The sequence below is a fragment of the Sus scrofa genome, chromosome 10 (genome assembly GCF_000003025.6).
Source record: "Sus scrofa isolate TJ Tabasco breed Duroc chromosome 10, Sscrofa11.1, whole genome shotgun sequence".
Taxonomy (NCBI): Eukaryota; Metazoa; Chordata; class Mammalia; order Artiodactyla; family Suidae; genus Sus; species Sus scrofa.
In genome coordinates, this window is record NC_010452.4 from 41,453,458 (window position 1) to 41,478,458 (window position 25,001).

A 25,001-nucleotide genomic window follows, 5' to 3' on the forward strand; every position below is an offset into this window, starting at 1 on the left:
GGTCAATTGTAATGCATATTGATGACGGAATATTGTAACGCATATTGATGATGGAAATGTTTGAAAGCACAAAGAAGAAATAAAATAAGTTCCTATGATCGCATCTCACAAAGATGTGAACCAGAAGTAACATTTCTTTGTTTAATGCTTTTTAGGGCTGCACCTGCAGCATATGGATGTTCCCAGGCTAGGAGTCGAATAAGAACCGTAGCCGCTGGCCTACACCACAGCCACAGTCACACCAGATCCAAGCCACGTGTTGCAACCTACACCACAGCTCACGGCAATGCTGGATCCTTAATCTTCTGAGTGAGGCCAGGGATCAAACCTGCATCCTCATGGATATTAGTCAAATTCGTTTCTGCTGTGCCACGACCGGAACTCCAATATGTATATTTATTTAAATATATAAACAATTTACACATACTACTTTATTTAAATAATGCATGTTTCAATACACACATTAAAATATATTTATATTTATGTATATAAGTGCATGTGTTTATTTAAATGTATTTTAATTAGTTAAAATTTGGATGGGTTTGGCACAAAAAAACTAACAACTTTGGATAGCATTCATTGTACACACTGTTTTAACCCGCTTTTTCCCTCTAATTTATTATGAATAATTTCCCAAACCCTGTGTTAATATTTAGACTTTTAATGGCTGCAGGATATCTCATGAAGTATTTTGTAATATATGCCACTCTCGCCTTAACCTGTGTCCTGTAATTGGAGAGCTGAGTCGTTTGCAGTTCTTCTCTATTAAAACAGTAATACACAGCGAATAATTTTCAGCATCATCTGCATTCATTTCTAGTCAGGGTAACTTCCTAGACATGGAACTCCTGTGCTGAGGTTATAAAAGGTCATTGGCTTCAACTTCCATTCTCCCCAGCAATATACAAACGTGTACATTTCAGAGCATAATCATAGCCTTCTGATTATTTCTTCCTCTTTGCCAACAGTGGCGGTAGAAATTGCTGTCTAAACACTGTTATAACTTACTGTTATAACAGTTAAATGTTTTCTCTGTGTATTTCATAGCCATTTGTATGTCTGTTTAGGTGAATATTTGTGCCTTTAGCACATTTGTTTAGACATTTATTGTTTCCTTATAATAAGAATGTTAATAGCACCCATTTTGTCACTTGCCATTTCCTTTTGTTTGGCTGGGGTGCCTTTTCTGCAACGAAATTTTTCAACTGTATGTTGTTCAATGCATAAATCTCTTCTCCTTGAATTACTTCTTTTGCAGTTATGATTAAAAAGGCCTTCCCCACCTCCAAGTTGAGATAAATCTTACCTCTTTTTATGCTCATGTTTTATGGTTTCTTTCATGTTGTACATTAATTCTCTAAATTCACCTTGAATTGGCTTTGGTGCATATTTTGTCTTTAGCTTTTGTTCTCTTTTCTTTCAAAGATCCTGGAAATTTTAACTTCACACCCCGCCTGTTCATCCTCAGCAGCTCTTCTGGTGATTTCTCAGCCACGGAGTTCATGTACCCTGCCCGAGACCCCTCTGTGGTCAATTCCATGCCCTTCTTGCAGGAAGACCTGTACAGCGCCCCCCAGCCAGGTATGGCCCGCAGAGGGGGTAGTGGTGCTGAGCCAGCAGATGGCACGCCTTCCAAAAAGCCTTTTACTTGCAAATCAAGTAATTCATTAAGCAGTTTGTATTTGCCAAGTGCACTTTCTTATATTATTTAATCCTCACACCTCCCCTTAAGGAAACTGACATCAGTTCCATACAGCATATAAAAATGACCCTCAGTGAGTCAACTCACCCAAATTCATCAGTTAAGAATAGCTTGAGTACAACTGTGTCAGATCTGAGTCTCTGCTGTTTTCTCAGCTTTCCCTCCATCTTGCTGCTTCATGGTCTCCAGATGGCTGCCCCTGCTCCAGCCATCATGATTCTATTCAAAACATAAGAGCAGGAAGAAGGGCATTGATGGCCATGGCCGTGACTCTCCCTTTTATCATCCCAGAAGCCCCCCGCAGACTTCAGTCTACATCCCCCCCAGCCAGAACTCTGCCCTGTGGCTGCCCCCAGCTACAGGGGAGCCCTGGGAAAGCAAGAGTCCAAGGAACAGAGGCCTGGGAGTGTCTACAGAGTGAGTGAGAGAGCAGTGCCTACCGTACGAGGCCGCACAGCAGGACCAAGGCTCTTGCCTGTCTTCTTATCCCAAATCCGGGCTGTTTCCACTTGACCGGCCCCTCAAGACAGAACCTCTGTGCTGGTGTTGTGGTTGGGACAGTCACAGTCAGCAGAGACCGGGCTGTAAAGATGCTGGACTGAGATCAGCTGCCCTGGCCTCATAGCATCTCTGCTCTCACATCAGAGTCTAGAGTGGCAGCCAGGACACTCTCAGACACTGGCAGCCTCAGTCCCCACCTTCAAAGCCTGACTGGTGCACACATCATACTGGCAAAGTCTAGCGAGTGTCTTGAAAGGGGCTGCTCCTCACCTCCTTCGTCCTAAGGATCAGCTTGGGTTACCAGCCTCCAGGGGGCTTTTCAGGCATGTGGTTATCGCAGGATCCTGAGAGGTGGGCCAGGGAGGGACTCAGGCCAGGAGGACTGGGAGTCAGGCTGATGGTTTGCTGAAGAGAAAAAGGGGGCAACACTTGGTCTTTAAGGCCTGTTTCTAAAAGAGCCAAAGACTTAAATCACCTGCAGATAAGCCCTACAAGGGACATGAGAATTGATGACATGCGTGGTGTCCTTCTGTGTTTCATCTACTCTTTGGGGAGCCGTGGTGCTGACAACCCCTTGGGAGGCATGCATGTTATCTGTCCCATTCTTGGCACCTGCCAGGACCCAGAAGAGCAGCCAGGGGGTGGGGCGAGGGTAAGGGGGAGGGACCCACATCATCAACGCTGTCTCTGCCTAGAGGTGCTTCCCCACTTAACCTTCAAAGGGCCGAGACATCACAGAGACCCTCTCTTTGTCCCTGAGTTTACCTGCCCAAGGGATTCTCCCACTGACCAGGGTGGGAGGGGGCATCCGTCAGGCTTGGGGAGGGGTCCCCGATGGTCTGGTCTGCTCTGCCTTCGCAGCACTTTTCCTCGTGGACAATCACCACGAGGTGTACCTCTGGCAAGGCTGGTGGCCCATCGAGAACAAGATCACCGGCTCCGCCCGCATCCGCTGGGCTTCCGACCGGAAGAGCGCCATGGAGACGGTGCTGCAGTACTGCCGAGGTGAGGCTGCTGAGGCACCGGCTGGCCTGACCCGCAGGCTGGCTGTAGACTGGGTTCAAGTCCCAGTCCGGGCATTCTTTCTTGCTGCCGACAGCCATGAAACCTTGCTGTTCCCTTTAACTTTCTGAGGCTCTTTCATTTTGAAATTAGCTGCAGCATGAAGGAGCTTTCATTTTTCTTTTTTAAAATTGAAATAGAATTGATGTATATAATATTACATAAGTTACAGGTGTACAACTGTGATTCATAGTTTTAAAGGCTATAACAAATATTAGCCATATTCCCTCTGTTGTACTGTATATCCTTGTAGCTTATTTTGTTCCCGACAGTTTATTCCTCTTAATCACATGCCCCACATTGCCCCTCCCCCATAGCAAACCAGTGCATATCATTTTTCTCTTTTATATTATGAGACTGGCCAACTTGTCACCCTCGAGGTTAGCAGTGGTGTTGTGGGTTGCCCAGCCTAGTGAAAAGCCTTCTGCACACAGGATTAATTGTGCTGTGGGACATGCAAGCTCCATCCATGCACTGTCCTCACGCAGCTTCACCCCATCAGAGAGTAACAGGCTCCCCCAAATGGGCTGGAAGGCCAGGGTCAACCCTTCTGTCATTCCTTATGGTTTTTAGTATTATATCTAAAAAGAATGATTGATCCCTGGCCCAGGAACTTCTGCATGCCCGCGGGCACAGCCAAAAATAAATAAAAATTTGAAAATACAAAGAAGTAGAAAGATCTGGAGTCAATTCGTGTTGTCAGTTCTACCAGCCACCTGAAATTTATAGTCCTGTACATACCATGAAGATGGCAGTGATTAGTTTACCTGAATTTTTAAGATTTCAAGGATTAGTGTCACTGAATAAGGACAGTTGATTTTCTCTTGCAAAGCTCTTTCATGACAACTTATTAAACTTCCCACCAAATGTTTAAGCTCTATAAAGTGGCTTCTAAAATACTACCATCAGGAGTTCCCATTGTGGTGCAGCAGAAATGAGTCCAACTAGTATCCATGAGGATGCAGGTTCGATCCCTGGCCTCACTCAGTGGGTTAAGGATCTGGCATTTCCGTGAGCTGTGATGTAGGCCACAGATGAGGCTTGGATCCCACATTGCTGTGCCTGTGGCGTAGGCCAGGCAGCTGCAGCTCTGATTCGACCCCTAGCCTGGGAACCTCCATATGCCACGGGTGTGGCCCTTAAAAAATTTTAAATAATAATAAAATGCTCCCATCAGCTGTTTCATTCCCACTGAACTCAGCGCTGTGTTAGGAAATCTAAGGATTACTTCACAGGTAAATCTGGGAGGAGAGAAATGTCCCACCCCAGAAGCCACTGGGAGAGAAGCTTTCTTAGCTCCGGACCAGGGACTGGAAGTGTTTTGTTAAGTTCAGGAACTTTAGAGTCAGATCCAGTCCAGGCACTGTTACATGTAGTCACATGCAAATGTATGCATAAAATTAACATTGTGTGTACACATCCATGAATCACTCATAAGTTCAATTTAAAGCCTAAAGTCCAGCAATGCAAAGATCTCAGGGGAAATCAGAGAAAGACGGGTCTTGGGGCCCAGGCGGGGTCTGCTGACATCTGCATTTTGTGTGACCCGCAGGAAAAAACATCAAGAAGCCGCCCCCCAAGTCTTACCTCATCCACGCTGGTCTAGAACCCCTGACCTTCACCAACATGTTTCCCAGCTGGGAGCACAGAGAAGACATCGCAGAAATCACGGAAATGGTGAGCCCTTCCCCGGCGAGGTGGCGCCCCGCCTTTCTGGTTGTAGGGCAGCTCCACCCCGGGAAGCAGCGGTCAGTGGTTCTCATGTGAGGGCGCGTGGTCTCCTTCCCAACACGTTGACGCCTCTGGGTAGAATCGATTTAGGAAGAGGAAATGCTGGAGGAGAAATCAGTGGAACTGTGTGGGTCATTTTCTCCATTTTTTTGGTGCTCAGGTACAAAAACTTAAAAGCAAAGGAGAATTTTTTTTTTTTTGTCTATAGTCTTTACAGGGCCGCACCCGTGGCATATGGAGGTTCCCAGGCTAGCGGTTTAATTGGAGCTGTAGCCGCCAGCCTACACCACAGCCACAGCCACGCCAGATCCAAGCTGTGTCTGTGACCTACACCACAGCTCACGGCAACACCAGATCCTTAACCCACTGAGTGAGGCCAGGGATCAAACCTGCAACCTCTTGGTTCCTAGTCAGATTTGTTTCTGCTGAGCCATGATGGGAACTCCAAGCAAAGGTGAATTTAATTATTTTGGAGATGATGTATAAATTAAAGCAGCCGCCTCAGAGTTCCTGTGGTGGCTCAGTGGGTTAAGAACCCGACATGGTGTCCATGAGGATGAAGTTTGATCCCTGGCTTCGCTCAGTGGGTTAAAGATCCAGTGTAACTGTGGCATAGGTCTCAGCTGAAGCTCCAGTTCAACCCCTTAAAAAATTTAATAAAAGGGAGTTCCCTTCGTGGCTCAGCAGAAATGAATCTGACTGGCACCCATCAGGACGCAGGTTCAATCCCTGGCCTCACTCAGTGGGTTAAGGATCTGGCATTGCTGTGAGCTGTGGCGTAGGTCACAGATGCAGATCGAATCCTGCATTTCTGTGGCTGTGGTGTAGGCCGGTGGCTACAGCTCCAACCCCTAGCCTGGGGAACCTCCATATGCCGTGAGTGTGGCTCTAAAAAGATGAAAAATAAAACAAAATTTAATATTTAAAAAAAGCGCACCTGTCCCTTCCTCTGTCAGCTAAAAATCCACTGCTTTTCAAAGTCCGTATAAAGCACCACAAATGGCCTCATGTCCCAGATGTTAACACTGGATCTGAGGAGACACAAAACAAGCCCATGATGAGTTAACCTGCTCAGATAACTCGGGGCATGAGCCCCTCCTGATAAGGTATTATAACCTCTTTGCCAGAATGGTATCCTTTCCAACTGCACAGAAGAGAGGATGCTTATGACAGCTACATAGAATGTCTTAATTTATGAGTTTTGAACATTGTTCACCATAGCCATTCCGGAGGTGGGGGGCAGGTGGTGAGAAATATGTTTGTTGCATTTAGATGACGGGGCGGGGGGGGCGGACACGGGTATTTGATAGGAGGCCTGAGTCCTTTGAAACAGGCAAAGCGCCCTGCTGCTTGACCGCAGAGAGGGTCTGTTTAGTCTCGGCTGCCGATCCTGACCTCTCTCTGGAGCCCCAAGGGTGACCTTCACAGGTCAGGGCTCAGGCAGCCTGGGAGCCAACAGGCACAGCCAGGGGGCTCTGTCTACGATGACTGTGTCACCTGGGAGACCTCAGAGCTCTAGGGACGGAGAGCATGGTCCAAGTTCAAGGACCTGTCTCCAGCTCCGTCTCACGTTCCCTTAGCTGGTGATGGGCTCTGGGTTGTCCTGTGCAGCCTGAGGGCTGTGGGCCAGGGAGCTGGCAGGCTGTGATGACAGTTCACTAGGAGCCACTCTGTGCCAGGCACTGCTCTGAATGCTCCGTATTTCCCCCTGGAATTTTCCCAGTAGTCCATTAAAATCCGTGGTCTCACCTCCATTTCACTGGCAGAGGAGCTGCGGGATAGACACACGGCCTCAGGTCAGGTGCAGACCTCAGCCACCTGCCTCTTCTCACAGCATCGTTCCCAACCCCCCACTGCGCCCCCCCGCCCCCAGGGAAGCAGCCCACTGGGGGGGTCCCAAGTTTAACGGAGGAAGATCATTTACTAGGAATAACCTGCTCAGATGAAATGCAGACAGTGGTTGGGAAAAAAAAAAGGCAAGGCCCAGCCTATTCTAGATGGTTTCTCTCTCTCTCTCCCTCTCTCTCTCTTTCTTTTTTTTTAATGGAGGCTCCCAGGCTAGGGGTCACATTGGAGTTGTAGCCGCCAGCCTACACCACAGCCACAGCAACGCCAGATCTGAGCCGTGTCTGTGACCTACACCACAGCTCACTGCAACACCGGATCCTTAACCCACTGAGCGAAGCCAGAGATCAAACTCACATCCTGGTGGATACTAGTTGGATTCAATACTGCTGAGCCATGACGGGAACTCCTAGATGCATTTTCTTACCTTCTTTTTCTACTGAGGATTAAAAGATGGGGGGCGTTCCTGCCATGACACCGTGGGTTAAGAATCCAAGTGCAGCAGCCAGGTTGCTGTGGAGGTGTGGGTTTTTATCCTCAACCCGGTGCAGTGGGTTAGAGGATCTGGTGTTGCCACAGCTTTGGGTAGCTTCTGTGGCTCAGATTCAATCCCTGGCCCAGGAACTTCCATATGCCGTGGGTGCAGCCATAAATTAAAAAAAAAAAAATGGTATTTAAGGGGATGCTAGAGATGGTGATTCCTTTTAAGGTTGTTTTTAAGTACCTGTAAACAGGACTTCCTGTTGTGGCGTAGCAGGTTAAGAACCTGACTAGTATCCATGAGGATGCAGCTTCAATCCCTGGTCTCGCTCAGTGGGTTAAGGATCCAGCGTTGCTGTGGCTGTGATGTAGGCCAGCAGCTGCAGCTCCAATTCAGCCCCTAGCCCAGGAACTTCCATATGCAGCTGGTGTGGTCCTAAAAAGAAAAAAATAAACAAATACCCATAAACAAAGTCCATTATTTGGAGGCTTCTGGTGTTTCAGCTTCATATTTAATCACCTTCTGGATAATTCACTTGGGTGATATTCCCTGAACTTTTTTTCCTGGTCTATCCGGGGCGAGGGTGGGCACCAAAAGTCGGGGGGGAGAGGGGGATTCTCCAGGCCGGGATAGCGTGTTTGCAGGTGCATGATGAGATGTGGTCCGCTCTTTGCCCCCTCCTCTCCTCCAGGACACGGAAGTTTCTAACCAGATCACCCTGGTGGAGGATGTCCTGGCCAAGCTCTGTAAGACCATCTACCCCCTGGCTGACCTTCTGGCCAGGCCACTGCCCGAAGGGGTTGATCCTCTGAAGCTGGAGATTTATCTCACGGATGAAGACTTTGAGGTAAGTGCCTCTTCGGGCGGGAGGGTGGTTGAGCCTCCCGCCTGGCTGGTCAGAGGGTCCCTCACACAGCCACTGGGCATTTCTTTCGCTCGCAGTTTGCACTAGACATGACCCGAGAGGAATACAATGCACTGCCCGCCTGGAAGCAGGTGAACCTGAAGAAAGCAAAAGGTCTGTTCTGAGTGACGAGAGATGCTGGCGGAACCCCATGGTCACGTTCCGTCCCACTGGGCCAGGATGTTTTGCAGAGCTGGGGAGGGAGGGGTTAGTCTTTTAAAAAAATATTTTTTTTTTTTTCGTCCACATCTTCAAAATATGAAGTGACCAGCTCTCCTGCTTGTTTGGGAGTTGTGTATTTTGTAAATGTTTCTGAGAACTCTTTGGATCCACTGTTTTCCACGATTCATCAGGCGATGTTCCTACGGTACCCGAGTCCCTCTGTGCACTTAAGCAGCAGGTCCTTGGCTGTGGCCGTGACCCTGCCCTCCTGCTCCAGGGAAGCGTTGCCTCATTTTTTTTTTTTTTTTTTGGTTTTTTTTTTGGAAGCGGTTCTCTTTATAAAGTGTTATTTTGATAGTTTGTGGATTCTAAAATATATATATATTTATATAAACACCGTATAAATCAAATATGTATTTAACGAAGCAATATGTATTCATTCACTTTTAAGATTTTTTTTTTTTTTTTTGGTGTCAAAAGAATAGTAAAAGGTAGCTGGAGTTGCTTCTATGGAGTTAGTTCTGCCACCGAGGTGGACTTTCACATGTGTTCAGAAGCATCTCCTTCGCATTAAGCCTGACTCGTTCTGAGTACTACTTGCGGTGCTAAGGTGAACAAAGAATTTACATGTCCTGACACAGGCTCACAAGACCCTGTGTGAGGCCACCTTGCTTCCTTACTGTGCCCTGCCCCAAATGTATAGTGCCTTGTTTTATGTACAGTTTCTATACAGAAAAGTTGGCTCTGCATTTTTTGACGATGGTTTGAAACATTACCATTTTACTCTAAAATAGTAGAAATTAAAAAAAAAAAAACAAACCTCAATTTCTCATACCTGTTGTACACATGAAACATGTCATTTGGCGCTGGAGGACTCCAAAATAAAAGCTTCAGAATAAACACGACAGTGGATTGACTGGTTCTCATTGCGTGCCTTTCAGAAAGATGTTTCCTTTATAAATGGTAACTCGGGACCCATAGTTCACCCTTCAGTAGTAACTGCTGTAACTTTTCCTTTAACTCAGGGCAGGATGTTATACAAGGTCATCAGCCTAAATCAATAGAGTGTCGACCCAGAAAATGAGTTCTCAGTACTTTGTTGAAGACATATTTCTGCAAGTCATCATTCAACAGACGTTCTTTACCTTCAACTATGCCTGTATCTCAAATTCAAGATCACAGTGCCTTTTTAAAAATATTGACTGTAGAAGGTATTTTAGAAAACTTGTTTGTCTTTTTAGGGCCACACCTGCAGTATATGAAGGGTCCCAGGCCAGGGGTCCAGTCAGACCTGTAGCCGCCAGCCTACACTGCCGCCACGCAGGATCCGAGCAGCGTCTGCGACCTACACTACAGCTCATGGCAACGTCAGATCCCTGACCCACAGAGCAAGGCCAGGGATCAAACCCTTGTCCTCATGGATGCTAATCAGGTTCACTAACCACTGAGCCACGACAGGAACTCCCTAGAAAACTTTTAAAACTCCTCACCAGCGCTTATGTTCTTAAAACCTAAAATCCAAAGAAAAAGAACCTGAAAAAGAATAGCTATATCTATGGAGTTCCCACTGTAGTACAGTGGGCTAAAAATCTGACTGCAGCAGCTTAGGTCTCTGTTGGAGATACGGGATCCATCCCTAGCCCAGTGCAGTGGGATAAAGGATCCAGCATTGCTGCAACTGTGGGATAGGTCACAGCTACAGCTTGGATCCAGTCCCCAACCTAGGAACTTCCATATGCTGCAAGTGTGGCCATGAAAAAAAAAGCTATATATATATATATATATATACACATACATACATATATGTGTATATATATATATATGTATATGTATAAATGAATCCCTTTGCTGTACCCTGGAAACACAACATTGGGGGCTTTTTAAATGATTTTTTTTTTTCCATCATAGCTGGTTTACAGTGTCCTGTCAATTTTCTACTGTACAGCAAGGGGACCCAGTCACACATACATATATATATATACGTTCTTTTTTCTCACAATATCATGCTCCATCATAAGTGACTAGATATAGTTCCCAGTGCTATAAAGCAGGATCTCATTGCGTATCCATTCCAAAGTGGAAACAACATTGGAAATCCGCTACACTTCAATTAAAAAATAAACCCCAAATCTATAATTTGGAACAAAGACCATAGACCTGGCTATGAGTTGTTACCCCATCACCCCTTTCCATCTAAGTTCACATATAAATCACATAATGGCCCATTTTCCTTAAACTCTGTCACTGACTCACATGCCCCCCACCCCCAGGGCTGCACTAGGGTAGGGGTCTGTACCTCTTCCTGGTCCCACCACAGGATGACTGTGTGACATCAGGCAGTCGCCAAACCTCATCTCGATCTCCTCTTCTTAAATAAGAGAGTCCATACTATTCCTAGGCGACACTGTAACTGCCCACCTCACAGGATTGACGCTTGGCGGAGAGGGCTAGGTCCCCACTGGTATCAGTGTTCCAGTCCTGGTAGTGGACACAGGTACGCAAGTGAGCTAAACATAGACCCCCACCTAGACTTGACAAGTCAACACAAGCAAGTAGAGCCATCCAGAGAGAACAGGTAGAAGGACAGCAGAGAGAGGGGTAGGGGTTCAGACTATATGTCTCATGAGTAGTATGCAGAGAAGGACTCAGAGCCAATGGGGCAACTGGTACGTGTCAGAGAGAGAGGCGGGCTGCCTGCATTGTGACAGACCAAAGAAAGCCCCTGGATCCTTATCGCACAGAAAGTGGGGCTACGAGAAGACCGTCCAGTGAAGAGCCAGCTGTAGATGTGATAGACAAGAGAGGGTCAGCCCCGACATCGCAAATTATTAGAGAAATGCAAATCAAACCTACAAAGAAGGGGAGTTCCCATCGTGGCTCAGTGGAAACAGATCTGACTAGTAACCATGAGGATGCATGTTCGATCCGTGGCCTTGCTCAGTGGGTTAAAGATCCAGCGTTGCTGTGAGCTGTGGGTATAGGTCACAGACACGGCTCAGAGCCTACATTGCTGTGACTGTAGCATAGCCTAGCAGCTGTACCTCCAATTTGACCCCTAGCCTGGGAACTTCCATATGCCAAGGGTGCAGCCCTAAAAAGACCAAAAAAAAAAAAAAAAAAAAAAACTACAAAAAGGTACCACCTCATACCAGTCAGAATGGCCATTGTCAGAAGTCTACATGCTGGAAAGGGTGGGGAGAAAAGGGAACCCTCTACACTGTTGGTGGGAAGGTAAATTGGTGCAGCCACTATGGAGAACAGTATGGAGGTTCCTCAGAAAACTAAAAATAGAACTACCATATGATCCAGCAGTCTCACTCCTGGGGATATATCTGGACAAAACTATAATTCAAAAAGATACATGCACCCCTATGTTCAATGCAGCACTATGCACCATAGTCAAGACACAGAAGCAACCTAAATGTCCATCAACAGCTGAATGGATGTAGAAGATGTAGTCCATATACACAATGGAATACTACTCAGCCACCAAAAAGAATGAACTGATGCCATTTGCAGCAACATGGGTGGATCTAGAGATTCTCATACTAAGTGACATGAGTCAAAGACAAATACCATGTGAAATCACTTGTATGTAGAATCAAAAATATGACACAAATGAACCTACCTACAAAACAGACTCACAGATGTAGAGAATAGACTTGTGGTTGCCAAGGGGGAGGGATGGAGTAGGAGTTTGAGGTTAACAGGTGCAAACTATTATATACAGGATGGAGAAACAACAAGGTCCTACTGTCTAGCACAGGGAATTATAGTCAACATCCTGTGATAAACCATAATGGAAAAGAATATTAAAAACATAGGTGTCGGCAGTAATATCCATTACCCCAAATTGTCCCAAAGTGCTTTGAAACTATGTATATCTGTGTTGAACACTGTCCCGCTGGGCTGTGCTCTGTCTGCTGCTTCTCTGTCAACAGGATGCCCTGTCTTGTATTTCACATGTACTTTCTACCTGTCTTCCGGAGCTGTTTCCCCACCTCTCCCAGGCCTGTAGGACTAGATTCTCTCACGTGTGGTTTGTGATCTTCTCCCTTCTGAGCTCGAACACGTGACCTTTGCGTACTGGGAAAGGACCCCACCTAAAAACATGAATTACGAAATATTACGCACTCAGCCAGCTGGGCTGCACCCCTGCTCCAGGGCCTTCTGCAGCACCACGCCAAGGCAAACCATCCAGGGAATTTTTATTAAAAACAGTTGGTGTTTTTTTCATTTGCCGTTTTTGAACTAAAGCACTTTTACAGAGGGGAATGGATGTCTGGGTGGAGACAAGATGGCATGTTTGTCCCAAGGCTTCAGAGGAACCCTAGGAACGCAGGCAGGGTCCAGAGGAGAGGAAACGTCACCCCTATTTACTCCTCCCAGGCTGTGCCCAGATCAGGGTCAAAGACTGCTCAGGAGCCCGCTTTGTTCTCTCCTTATTTGAAAACTTCAGCCCCACTGCTGCCAGAGCTCCCATTCTGGCAAAAGAAGATGCATTCCCGAAACAGCCTGAGAATCCCTTTGGGTCCTTCACTTTTGTTTTCCTTTCCTTCTGATTATAAAAGTAACACTCTGCACAGAGACTTGTACACAAATGTTCACAGCAGCATCATTCATAACAACCAAAACAGAGTTCCCGCTGTGGCTCAGTGGGTTAAGAACCCAATAGTGTCTGCGAGGATACAGGTTCGATCCCTGGCCTCGCTAGGTGGGTTAAGGACCTGGCATTGCTGCAAGCTGCGGCGTAGGTCACAGATGTGGCTCAGATCCAGCAATGCCATGGCTGCAACTGAAGTTCCAATTAGACCCCTAGCCTGGGAACTTCCCTATGCTGCAGGTGTGGCCATAGGAAAAAAAAAGCCAAACCTGTAAAGAACCCACCTGTCGATCCATCAAGGTGGATGTACAGTGGTACCTCCATGGGGTTGAATACTATGCAACAGAAAAGGGAGCAAAGTTTTCACACACACTGCAACAATGACCTCAGAAACGTCATTCCAAGAAAAGCTAGACACAAAAGGTCATCTATTATTCAGCTTCATTTATGTGGAGTTCCCCGAAAAGGCAAATCCATTTAGACCTCTAAGTGGAGATGAAGATGGGAGTGAAGATGAATGAGGGAACTTTTGGGGTTTCCATAGAAACATTCTAAAGCCGGATTGTGATGGTTGCACGACTCTGTAAAGGCACTAAAAATTGATGAAGCGGCTGCTTCCATAGGTATATTTTTTGACATATATTACACCACAAGAAAGCCGTTGTTAAAAAAAATAGTAATGCAAAGAAGAATGCAAATATTGTAAGGATCTAGAAGAATGCAAATATTGTAAGGATCTATAATTTAGGGATTGAAAATTCTAGCTGTTCTTGCTGTTAAATAATTATCTGTGGCGTTCCCACTTGGGTGCAACAGGATCAGTGGTGTGTCTGCAGGATGCAGGTTCAATCCCAAACTTGGCAAAGTGGGTTAAAAATCCGGCCTTGGTGCATCTGTGACATAGGTCACAACTGCAGCTTGGATCTGATCCCTGGCCTGGGAACTCCAGACACCACGTGGGGTGACCAAAAAAGAAATAGTTATTCGTGACACTTGTCAAGAGAGTAAGACAGACATTATTCAGGACCATCTTGAGAGGCATACGGGCCAGTGCTGAAGGGGTGGTGAAGCGGGTCAACTCCCAACACACAAGGCAGTGTGGCAATTTCCAGGGAAGAGGCAGGTGAGGCTGGGGTCCATGGATGGAGAATTATGAGATGGAAACGTCAGGCTAAGGGAGGATCTGGCTAAATCAGCCTAAATCAACCCTTGCCGAGGGCCGCTCAGGATGACCAGACACGACCTGGGGATGGTGGCGGGGGAGGGGCCCCATCCACTAACAAGAGTGATCAGACATCAAGGGTGGGGTCCAGCCAAACCTTCTGGGCAGGGTTCTTCCTGGAAGCAGGCTGGTCTCAGAGGGCACAGCTGAGGACCGGGTTGTAGGAGCCGCCCTAAAGCTTGTCAAAGACAATGTCCTTGTCACCACTTGCCACATTCAAATACTCCAATGGTTTCATTTACAGTAAGCATCTACTAATGTAGAGAGAGATGCTCATGTTTGGGGCTTTTGGGTATTTAGTTCTTTTGGAAGAGAAAAACTGCATTTGTTCTTTGGCATTTTGATTCTCCCATGAACAGCAGGGCTCAGAGGCGGGTCCTTGGATGGTTATCTGGGTGTGTGTGAGGTTCTGCAGTTGTGAGGGACAGAGTGTGAAGGCTTCAGTCAGCAGCCCTGGGGGCCCAGCCCCTCCAACTCCTGCCCTCACCCCGCCCCATTCAACGCTCCCTGCAGAGGGTGGGCGGCACCCTGCCAGGGCCCAAAGAGGAGGATTCGGGGATCGGCCTTTCTTGATATCAGAGTCAGGGCCAGAAGCCTCAAAACAGGTCTCTGTGCAAAGCTGGTCAGCAGTGTGGTGAAGGACTCGTTAGTACCAAGAGGTCAAGGACAACTCAAGTGAGTGATTCAAATGCAAGTTCATGGAACACTGAATCCACGGGTACAGAATCTGACCCCAAGAAAAACCCCTCCTTCGTCCTTATAAAACCACCCTATGATCCAGCAATCCCACTCTTGGGCATCTATCGAGACAAAACTTTCATTCCAGCACCCCTATATTCATGGCAGCACTCTTCACAACAGCCAAGACATGGAAACAACCTAAAGGTCCACCGACAGATGACTGGATTAAGAAGATGTGGTACATATATGCAATGGAATACTACTCTGTCATAAAAAAGAACAAAATCATGCCATTTGTAGCCACAGGGGTGGAACTAGAGACTCTCAAACTCAGTCAGAAAGACAAATGCCATGTGATATCACTTATATATGGAACCTAAAATATAGCACAGATGATCCTATCTACAAAACAAGAGACTCACAGACACGGAGAACGGACTTGTGGTTGCCAAGGGGGAGGGGGAGGAGTGGGATGGATGAGGAGTTTTGCGTTATTACAAACGATTACATTTAGAATCGATAGGCAATGAGGTCCTGCTGTATAGCACAGGGAACTATATCCAATCACTTGTGATAGAACATGATAGAAGATCATACGAGAAAAAGAATGAATATGTATCTCTGTCTCACTATGCTTTGCAGCAGAAATTGACAGAACATTGTAAATAAACTATAATAAATTTTTTTTTTGGTCTTTTGTCCTTTTAGAGCTGCACCTGAGGCATATGGAGGTTCCCAGGCTAGGAGTCTAACTGGAGCTGTAGCCGCCAGCCTATGCCAGCCACAGCCGCGCCAGATCCAAGCCGAGTCTGTGACCTACACCACAGCTCACAGCAACACCGGATCCTTAACCCACTGAGCAAGGTCAGAGATCAAACACGCAACCTCATGGTTCCTAGTCAGATTCGTTTTCACTGCGTCACGATGGGAACCCCTAAAAAATTTTTTTTTTCATTTTAGTTTTTTTTATTACTCAATGAATTTATTACATTTATAGTTGTACAATGATCATCACAACCCAATTTTATAGGATTTCCATCCCACACCCCCAGCGCATCCCCACCCCTCAAACTGCCAAAAATTTTTTAAAGAAAAGCAAATGCCCTCATCTCAGGCTCTTGCTCACAGAAGGAGGGTGGAGCACTGCCCCAGACTACCCACCATAGATGTGCCCCGAGAGTGAGCTCAGAGAGATGGATTTGCAAGGGAGAATATTGGAGGGTTTCTGTTCCTAGAATCTGTAATGCAGATTTCCGGCTTGGATGCAGACACCCCACAGTTTCTCTAGCTGAATGCACAGGGCATCCTATAGTTCCTTGAGAATGCATGGGGAGGAAAGACACACATCTGCGTTTCTAATAATGAGCTCTTAGATTGCACTGCTGAGATTGAAAAGGAAGCAGCCGGTGCAGAAGGGAACGCGAGTTGAAAGTAACAGAGGGTGGTGTCCAAAAAATATTGCTTGCCCCACCCCCCAAGCCTCCCAGAATCCTGCTCTCAAATGACACGTGGAACTCCAGAAGTCACTTCAGGGACAGGTGGGAAGTGACTAGTGTTATGTGGAAAGGGACATAAACTGCCAGCTATTAGATCTCGCTGAATTCCAAAGTCCGACTCTGCCATCTGACCAGCGTTGTAGCAGGTGCCCTGAAATGGCTGTCACAGGACCTGCTGTCTCAGAGATGTAAAGGAATATCAAACAAAACAGCTGAACAAGGAGCCAGGAGCTGATATGGAAGCAAGGAAAAATAAAACGGGACTTCGGGGTCTGTGGTTTCTGCAAAGGAAAAAAGGAAGCGACCAAAGAAGGTATCTGTGAACCACAAAACATTGCCAGTGACAGAGCCCATCCTGGAAAGTGATTATAAAATAGGCGCCCACCTCTCACCCACCTGCCTTCCCCCACCTCCTCCACCCCCTCCTCTAGGAGTTTCTTCCCCTCCGGACACCTACACTTCCTGAACAGGCCGTTCTGGTTTCATTTTTGTTTTTTGTTTTTTGTTTTTATGGCTGCACCTGCAGCATATGGAAGTTTCCAAGCTAGGGGTCAACTCAGTACTGCAGGCTACACCACAGCCACAGCAGCACCAGATCCAAGCCATATCTGTGACCCACCTCACAGCTCACGGCAACACCGGATCCTTAACCCATTGAGAGAGGCCAGGGATTGAACTGGCATCCTCATAGACACTATGTCAGGTTCTTAACCTGCTGAGCCACAATGGGAACTCCACCAGTCTGGGTCTTAAATCAGGAATTGCAGAGAGCAGGGAGCATCATTCGCCAATGGTGAGACCTCAGGCCCTGGTGGAAAAGACCTCTGGTTGTGGGGTAGAGTTTTTCTCTGGGTCAGGTCTGACCACCTGCAGGGGCAGCCTCAACATCTGCTCAAGTGTGTCGCTAGGATCAAGTGTTGTCCACTCAGACCTGTCACTGCTGGCACTGGTCCATATTCATCCATGAGCACACATGGACCTACCACTATTCATTCAGGTATTTATGGAGTGTGTGCAAAGTGTCCGGCTCAACAGAGAATACAAATAGGAGTTGTCTTCTAAGCTCTGATCCCATAAGGAGCTTACCTTCCAGATGATAATTCACCAAAAAGTATAAATATGGAGCCACTATGGAAAACAGTATGGAGGTACCTCAAAAAACTAGGGTTGCCATGTGATCTAGCAATCCCACTCCTGGGCATATACCCAGACAAAAGTATAACTCAAAAAGATCCATGCACCCGTATGTTCACTGCAGCACTATTTACCATAGCCCAGACATGGAAGCAACTTAAATGTCCATCAACAGAGGAAAGGATAAAGAGGATGTGGTACATATATACAGTGGAATACTATACAGCCATAAAAAGAATGAAATAATGCCATTTGTAGCAACAAGGATACAACTAGAGATTCTCACACTGAGTAAAGTACATCAGAAAGAAAAAGAAATAATGTGATGAGAAATATATGATGTCACTTATATGTAGAATCAAAAATTCAACAAAAATCAACATGACTACAAAGCAAAAACAGACTCCAAGATATAGAGAACAGACTTGTGGTTGCCAAGGGGGAGAGGAATGAGGGAAGGATGAACTGGGACTTTGGAATCAGCAGGTGTAAACTAGTATATCTAGGTCCTACTGTATAGCACGGGGAATTATATTCAGTATCCTGTGGCAGAGACATGGAGAACAGACTTGTGGTTGCCAAGGGAGAAGGTGGAGGGAGTGGGATGGATGAGGAGTTGGGGGGTTTGTAGATGCAAACTATCACATTTAGAATGGATAAGCAATGAGGTCCTGCTGTACAGCACAGGGAACTACAGCCAATCTCTTGGGGCAGAACATGATGGAAGATAAGAAATGTGTATGTGTGTGTGTGTAAATTTACATATGTATGTATATATGTATGTATGATGGGTCACTTTGCTGTATGGCAGAAATTGGCACAACAATGTTAGTCAATTATAATTTTTTTTTTTTTGTCTTTTTGCCATTTCTTGGGCCACTCCCATGGCATATGGAGGTTCCCAGGCTAGGGGTCATATTGGAGTTGTAGCCATCGGCTATGCCAGAGCCACAGCAATGTGGGATCTGAGCCATGTCTCCAACCTACACCACAGCTCACGGCAATGCTGGATCCTTAACCCACTGAGCGAGGCCAGGGATCGAACCCGCAACCTCATGGTTCCTAGTCGGATTCGTTAACCACTGTGCCACGAGGGGAACTCCAACTATACTTTAATTTTAAAAAAAGGGGAAAAAATATCCATAATGGAAAAGAGCTCAGAAAAGAATATGTATATGTATAACTGAATCACTTTGCTGTAGGTCAGAAATTAACACATTGTAAATCAAGTATACCTCAATAAATTTAAAAAAATTTTTAAGTATAAATAAAAATGCAACAGGAGTCTATTATGGGTTGAACTCTGCTCCCCTCCACCCCCCCAAAAAAGAGCTATGTTGGAATCCTATTGCTCAGTTCCTCAGAACGGGACCTTATTTGGAGAAAATCCATAGGTAATGAGCCCACAAGGGTGGGCCTGAATCCAGTATCTGGTGTCCTTAGATGAAGGGGAAATTTGGCCACAGAGACAGGCATGCCCTGAGGGAAGCCAGTGTGAAGACACTGGCAGAAAGCGGTCATCTGCAAGCCGAGGAGAGAGGCTTCAGAAAAAACCCACCTGTCGCCACCTTGGATCTTGGACTTCTAGCCTCTAGACTGTGAGACAATCAGTATCCGCTGCTTGAGCCCCCCGCCTGTGGTCCTTTGTCACAGCAGCTCTAGGAAACTAATTTGGAGGGTGAAGGCAGGACTTCTGATTGGAGGGAGGAGGGGAGGAATCAGGACGGCTTCCTGGAGGTGGTCACCTGCGGGCCTGGGTGGATGGGCCCAGAAGGACTGGTGGGATTTCTCACTGCAGCTGGGCACCAGCACATCCAGCGCCCGCCCCGAGAGGGAGGTTTAGAAAGAAGGCGATGCAGAGGGAGGGCATACAGTCTCCCAGCTGTGGCACAGGCAGGGTGAGGGGACAGCAGTTAGACCTCATGACTGACGTGGAGATGCCCTCATGGGAGAACGAAGATGGAAATGGACCAGCCAACTGGCCCATGGCTAAGGTCATGTCTGGGTGTATGGGAGACCCACCAGCCCCAGTGGGGCCGGGCTCCTCTGGTCTCTGGGTTGTGTTCAGCCCAGGGGGCAGCTTCCTTTTCTGTGACCCAGTGTGCTTGTCTCCTGCGCTCCCTGGCTTCCATCACCTTCCCACACTATCTCCTACCTCATACCTATCCTGTAGCTTTATAGTCAAGGTATTAAGGGGAGGGTGATGGCTTTGATGACTTTTGAGTCCAGTCTTCTTAGAAAGCCCTTTCTGAAATCCCCGGCAGACCACAGGGGCCGTGGGAGGTGCTGGCCTCGGGTTTTCTGTGCAGTACTGCTGTTTTTGCAGACATCCAGGGCTGAATGTTGCTTTTTTTTTTTTTTCTTTTTACAGAAAAAACTCTCTAAGAATGGCCTTGGCTGCATCCCACAGATTTTGCATTGTTGTGTTTTCAATGTCATTTGTTTCAAGGTTCTTCTCCTTCTCTCTTCCTCTCATTCTGTGCACCCCCCCCCCTTTTTTTCCTTTTAGGGCTACACCCAGGGCGTTTGGAGGTTCCCAGGCTAAGGGTCAAATCAGAGCTACAGCTGCTGGCCTACGCCACAGCCACAGCCACGCGGGATCTGTAACCCACTGAGCTAGGCCAGGGATTGAACCCACATCCTCAGGGATCCTCCTCGGGTTTGTTACTGCGGAGCCAGGACAGGCCCTCCTTTTTCTTCTTTTCACTTCTGCATCTGTGGCACAGGGACGTTCCCAGGCTAGGGTTCCAATTGGGGCTGCATCTACCAGCCGCCGCCACAGCCACAGCAATGCCAGATCCCAGCCACATCTGCGACCTATGCTACAGCTTGTGTCAATGCCAGATCCTTAACCCTCCGAGTGAGGCCGGGGCTCAACCCTGCATCCTCACAGACATTAATGTCAGGTTCTTAACCCGCTGAGCCGCAATGGGAAAGTAGTGCCATTTTTGCAGACATCCAGGGCTGAATGTTGCTTTCAGCTTAGAAGCTGCTTGAGAAGGCCAAGAAATGACTCGGTTGCATTGAAAACATTAAATATTCCTTTTGTCACAACATTGGAAAGCAACTATACTTCCGTAGAACTCTAGAAAGGAACACCAAAAAGAAAACAGTAAACATTTCTGAATCTGGCACTTACACTGATATTTTGAAAGTTGAGTGCTTTTAAATTTGGGGTCCTTTTAAAAATAAATAAATAAATAAATAGCCCTGGAAGATAGACTGGGCGCATTGCAGATAAACACCCACGTCACACAAAACTCGACAGACTTGGCCGACGTCGTCACGGCGGACTGGGTCACAGCGGACTTCGTCACGGAGCCACACCTGCACCCAGACCTGCCTGTCTGTGCTCTGTCTGTGTCTGATTATTACTGAGTAAATAAGGAAGCCCATTATTGGTTCTGTTCATTGGGAAGGACTTGAGGAGAGGGAGGGAGCATTGTCACCGCTGGCCCCCTCCCAGAAGCAGCCCTGAGGGATGCCTGTCTTGCTCATCGGCAGATACAGCCCTTGAAAGTCAAGGTCCGCGCCCGCCCTCCCCCTGCTCCTAGGGCGTAGAGGTTGATACCGACCTTGCCTGAGTCTATGATCTTCGGCTGCCTCCCTACAGCCGGAATAAAGCGGGTCCTGGATCTCCCCATCTCAGACCCCAAGTTTGACTCTTTCAACTGTTAAAAAGTGGTGGTCCAGGGGTGTCTGTTGTGGCTGAGTGGGTTAAGAACCTGACTAGCATCCATGAGGATGTGGGTTCGATCCTGGGCCTCGCTCAGTGGGTTAAGGATCTGGCATGGCCACAAACTGCAGCAGAGGTCACAGATGCAGCTAGGATCTGACACTGCCGTGGCTGTGACCTTGGCCTCGGCTACCATGATTCAAGCCCTAGCCTGGGAACTTCTATATGCCACAGGTACGGCCCTAATTTTTTTTTTTTTTTTAAAGTAGTAGTCTAGGAGTTCCCTTTGTGGCACAGTGGTTAACGAATTCGACTAGGAACCATGAGGTTGCGGGTTTGATCCCTGGCCTTCCTCAGCGGGTTAAAGATCCAGCGTTGCTGTGAGCTGTGGTGTAGGTCGTAGACTTGGCTTGGATCCCAAGTTGCTGTGGCTCTGGTGTAGGCCGGCGGCTGCAGTTCCGACTCGACCCCTAGCCTGGGAACCTCCATATGCTGCAGGTGCGGCCCTAGAAAAGCAAAAAAATAAAAGACAAAAAGTGGTAGTCTAGTGGTTAGGATTTGGTGCCTTCACCACTGCAGCCTGGGTTTGATCCCTGGTCTAGGAACTGAGATCCCACATCAGGCCTCTCCATGCCACACACACACATACACAAAAAATTAAAGCACCCTATTCACTCCTTTGTCCCCTCTATCCCATTGCCTTTTGTGCCAGAGGCTAAGATGCCCAGAGGGGTTGCAAACACAGCATGGGGGCAGGGGAGGCAGGGCTGGTGGGCGGGGGGGATCACACAGAGTAAGGAGCAAGGCCCTGGGCTCTCAGATGCCCACCTCTGTCCTGCCCCTTACAGCTGCTGAGCTCGAGCAAGTTGCTCAACCTCTCTGTGCCCCAGCTTCATTCAGATGGACAAGACGCAGATAGGATAATGGCAGACCGTAGCCCATACAAGGGTGTACGCAATAGCAGGCTGCTTGATCATGGGGAGAAGGCTGCCCTCTTGAAAAGCCCTGGCCCATCTCAGCCAGACCACTGGGTGGTAGACTGGAGAGGGGAGACCAGAGGGCTCAGGCTGGGACCCCACCAGCAGGAGCCAGGGGCCCACAGCCTGCCCGGAATTCAGTTGGTGGCCTGGCTCCCCTGCCCACATCCAACACGGCCCCCGTTTGTAGGCTCAGCCCTATGGCCTCCTAGGAATTCAAAGCTGCATCCCTGCCAATTTTAACTTTGCCTTCCTACGCCTCCAGCATATGGAAACTGGAGGGCAATGAGCCAGCATCCTCAAGGGCCATTCAGGCATGCCCTCCTATCCAGGGGGCACCCACTATGTGGGGCTCCAGATGCACATCTAGAAGCTGGAGGGACGCAGCAAGGCAGGCTCCCCTCTGACCTCTGCAGGTGCCCTGGGGAGGGGGGAGAGAGAGCGTGGTTCCCTGGTGGCCTCGTTCTCCTGACTCCCAGTTGCAGAAAGGTTGGCCTCACTTTGCTCAGGAATTCCCATGGTCCAGCCCCCACCGGGGCTTCTGTGGGGCCAGGATTTCCTGGGGTGACCATGGTCAGCGGCTCGTGTTTGATGTCCCACCAGGCAGCGGGGTGGGAAGGAGAAGTCAAGTCGCCTGGCTTCCTTTGAGAAGGGACATGTGGGCCTGGGGAGTGACCCAGATCTTGTAGCACAGGTGGAGACTTCTCTATCCCTGTGTGCCTGGAGTAAGAGCCTCCGATGGACCCCACGCCCTGAGACCCTTGGTAGGGGGAGTCCTGCGGCAACAGGCCTCATGCAGCAGCCAGGCCGAGGGACTGTGCCAACCCCACCAGCTCCATCAGCCACCTCCATGCAGGAACACAGCCCAAGGAAGGAAACAGGGCATGCCATGCAAACACAACTCTGGACAAGTCCCCCAAAACCCACCCCCAGGCAGAGCGCATCCCCCAGTTCACACCCCAGCTCCCACCCCGGGGGGCGGGGTGGGTAAAAGTCTTCAGCTTCCACTTGGGGCAGGTAAGCCCTCATTCCCCAGGCTGGCCAATCAAGCCTTACATTTCTGAATACTAATTTTGACTCCCGGGTGACAGCATTAGGGTTAGAAGTTTGCTGTTTGTATCCAAATTGCCCTCTGACAGATTTAACTTTTTATCTTTTTTATTTTTTAGGGCTGCATCTGCAGCATATGCTAGGGGTTGAATCAGAGCTGCAGTTGCCAGCTTACACCACAGCCACGGCAACATGAGACCCTTAATCCACTAAGCAAGGCCAGAAATTGAGCCTGTATCCTCATGGATACTAGTCAGGTTCCTAACCCGCTAAACCACACCGGGAACTCCAGATTTATATTAATTTTGAAATAACCTGTCAGGTGCATTGCTCCCGCTAAAAAGCCAGAACTCAGAGCCTGGACCGACCAGGGTAGGAAGTACAGAAATTACAGAAGAAACATGTAAAGAGCGGTGGGGACGGCAGGTGGCGCTGTTGCTCACAGCCCACGCGGAGGAGCGTTGAGGCCCCTCCTGCTTCTGCCCTGAGTCACCCTCCGCAAACCAGCGCCAGTTCTTAGGCTCGTGGTGGGGGTGGGAATAAGACCATCCCCCTGCCAGAACCTTAGCTGACCCCGAGCCACCCCATCTCTACTGGTTAACTTGTTTCCGGCATAAAGAACTTGAATCCTGTGCCCCAGCCACCCCGCCGCCTCCTTTCCCTCTGCACCTGCCCAGCCTGGAAGAACCTTCCCAGAAGCAAATCCACGTGAGACCGGCATTGTAGTGAGAAATTACGCAATTAAATGCAACTTCTCCGAATCAAGGGCTCTGTGGGCCACGGATCATCTCGCTATCGAGATCTGTCCCCTGGACACACATTTTTTGGGGGAGGCTTCCCTTGGCCAGCTTTGCCATCTGTACCCAGAAAGTGCTACCTTTCCTAGAATCAATTAGGTAATGTCAGGAAAGCGCTCTGTGGATGAAAAGCGCTAAATTCTATTTATCCAATATTTAATTGGATACGCACTCGGGGGGGATGATTCATAATCATCTATTCAACTTGCTGAATAACCAGAGGAAAAAAGGCATGATCAGAAAAATCATCTTAAACACAGGTTTTCCTGGATTTGGTACCTGACGAAGAGAGGCAATTTTCCAATTAGCGCTCCCTGAAGAGACCCGCTCCCTCTCTGCTCCGCCAGGGGGCGCTGGTGGCAGGCACCTGCTTCCTTACCCCAGCCCCTCTGGGTCCTAGCAGGTCCCAGGACCTCTTCCGCTCTGGTCACCTCCCTCCTGTCCTGTCACATGCCTGTCCCTTTCTGCCCTGGTGCTAAGTCGGTGAGGAGAAATTAGGTCATATGGAAACGGAGGCACTTGGAAATGAAAGACACCAAAGCAGCTCCCAGCTGACGACTCAGAGGCCTTTCTTTAAAGTAATGGGGCCCAGTTCGTATCACATCAGGGCGCTACCCTCACCGAGATGGCAGTGTTGTGCTTTGATGCACGAATCTCTAAAAGCAAAATCATTTTTGCTCATTCATTCATTCTGCAAACATTCCTTGAGCACCGGCTGCGGGTATAGACGCTGTGCTAGATTTCACGTGACTGCAGCGCAGAAGCCCGTCTGACTTGCTGGCAAAAAGTAATTTTCCAGAAGTTACAGACGAAACTGTCATACAGACACATGATGAGCACAGTGACATTTGGGGGCCTCCAAGAAGCAGGCGCTGGGACAGGATTAGATGTGGAAGACACTGACTGAGGAGTAAGGAGGGGGGCAGGAGGAAGCAGAAAAAGCCACCATCATGTTGGAGCTCTGACCCCTGGGGAGG

General features: G+C 48.1%; 1 protein-coding gene across 46 annotated transcripts in view; it reads left to right on the forward strand.

The window, feature by feature from the left end:
- The window catches only part of SVIL (supervillin), a 286,393-nt gene extending 277,100 nt beyond the window's left edge, over nucleotides 1-9,293 (forward strand). For 32 of the 46 annotated variants that reach the window (XM_021064788.1, XM_021064756.1, XM_021064759.1 and 29 more), the window contains 5 exons: nucleotides 1,426-1,581; nucleotides 3,065-3,208; nucleotides 4,818-4,942; nucleotides 8,014-8,169; nucleotides 8,265-9,293. In XM_021064788.1, coding sequence (XP_020920447.1) covers nucleotides 1,426-1,581; nucleotides 3,065-3,208; nucleotides 4,818-4,942; nucleotides 8,014-8,169; nucleotides 8,265-8,351 — 668 coding nt within the window. In that variant the 3' untranslated portion in view covers nucleotides 8,352-9,293. The remainder of the gene's footprint in view (nucleotides 1-1,425; nucleotides 1,582-3,064; nucleotides 3,209-4,817; nucleotides 4,943-8,013; nucleotides 8,170-8,264) is intronic. The other 14 variants (XM_021064779.1, XM_021064780.1, XM_021064777.1 and 11 more) reach the window with 4 other exon arrangements.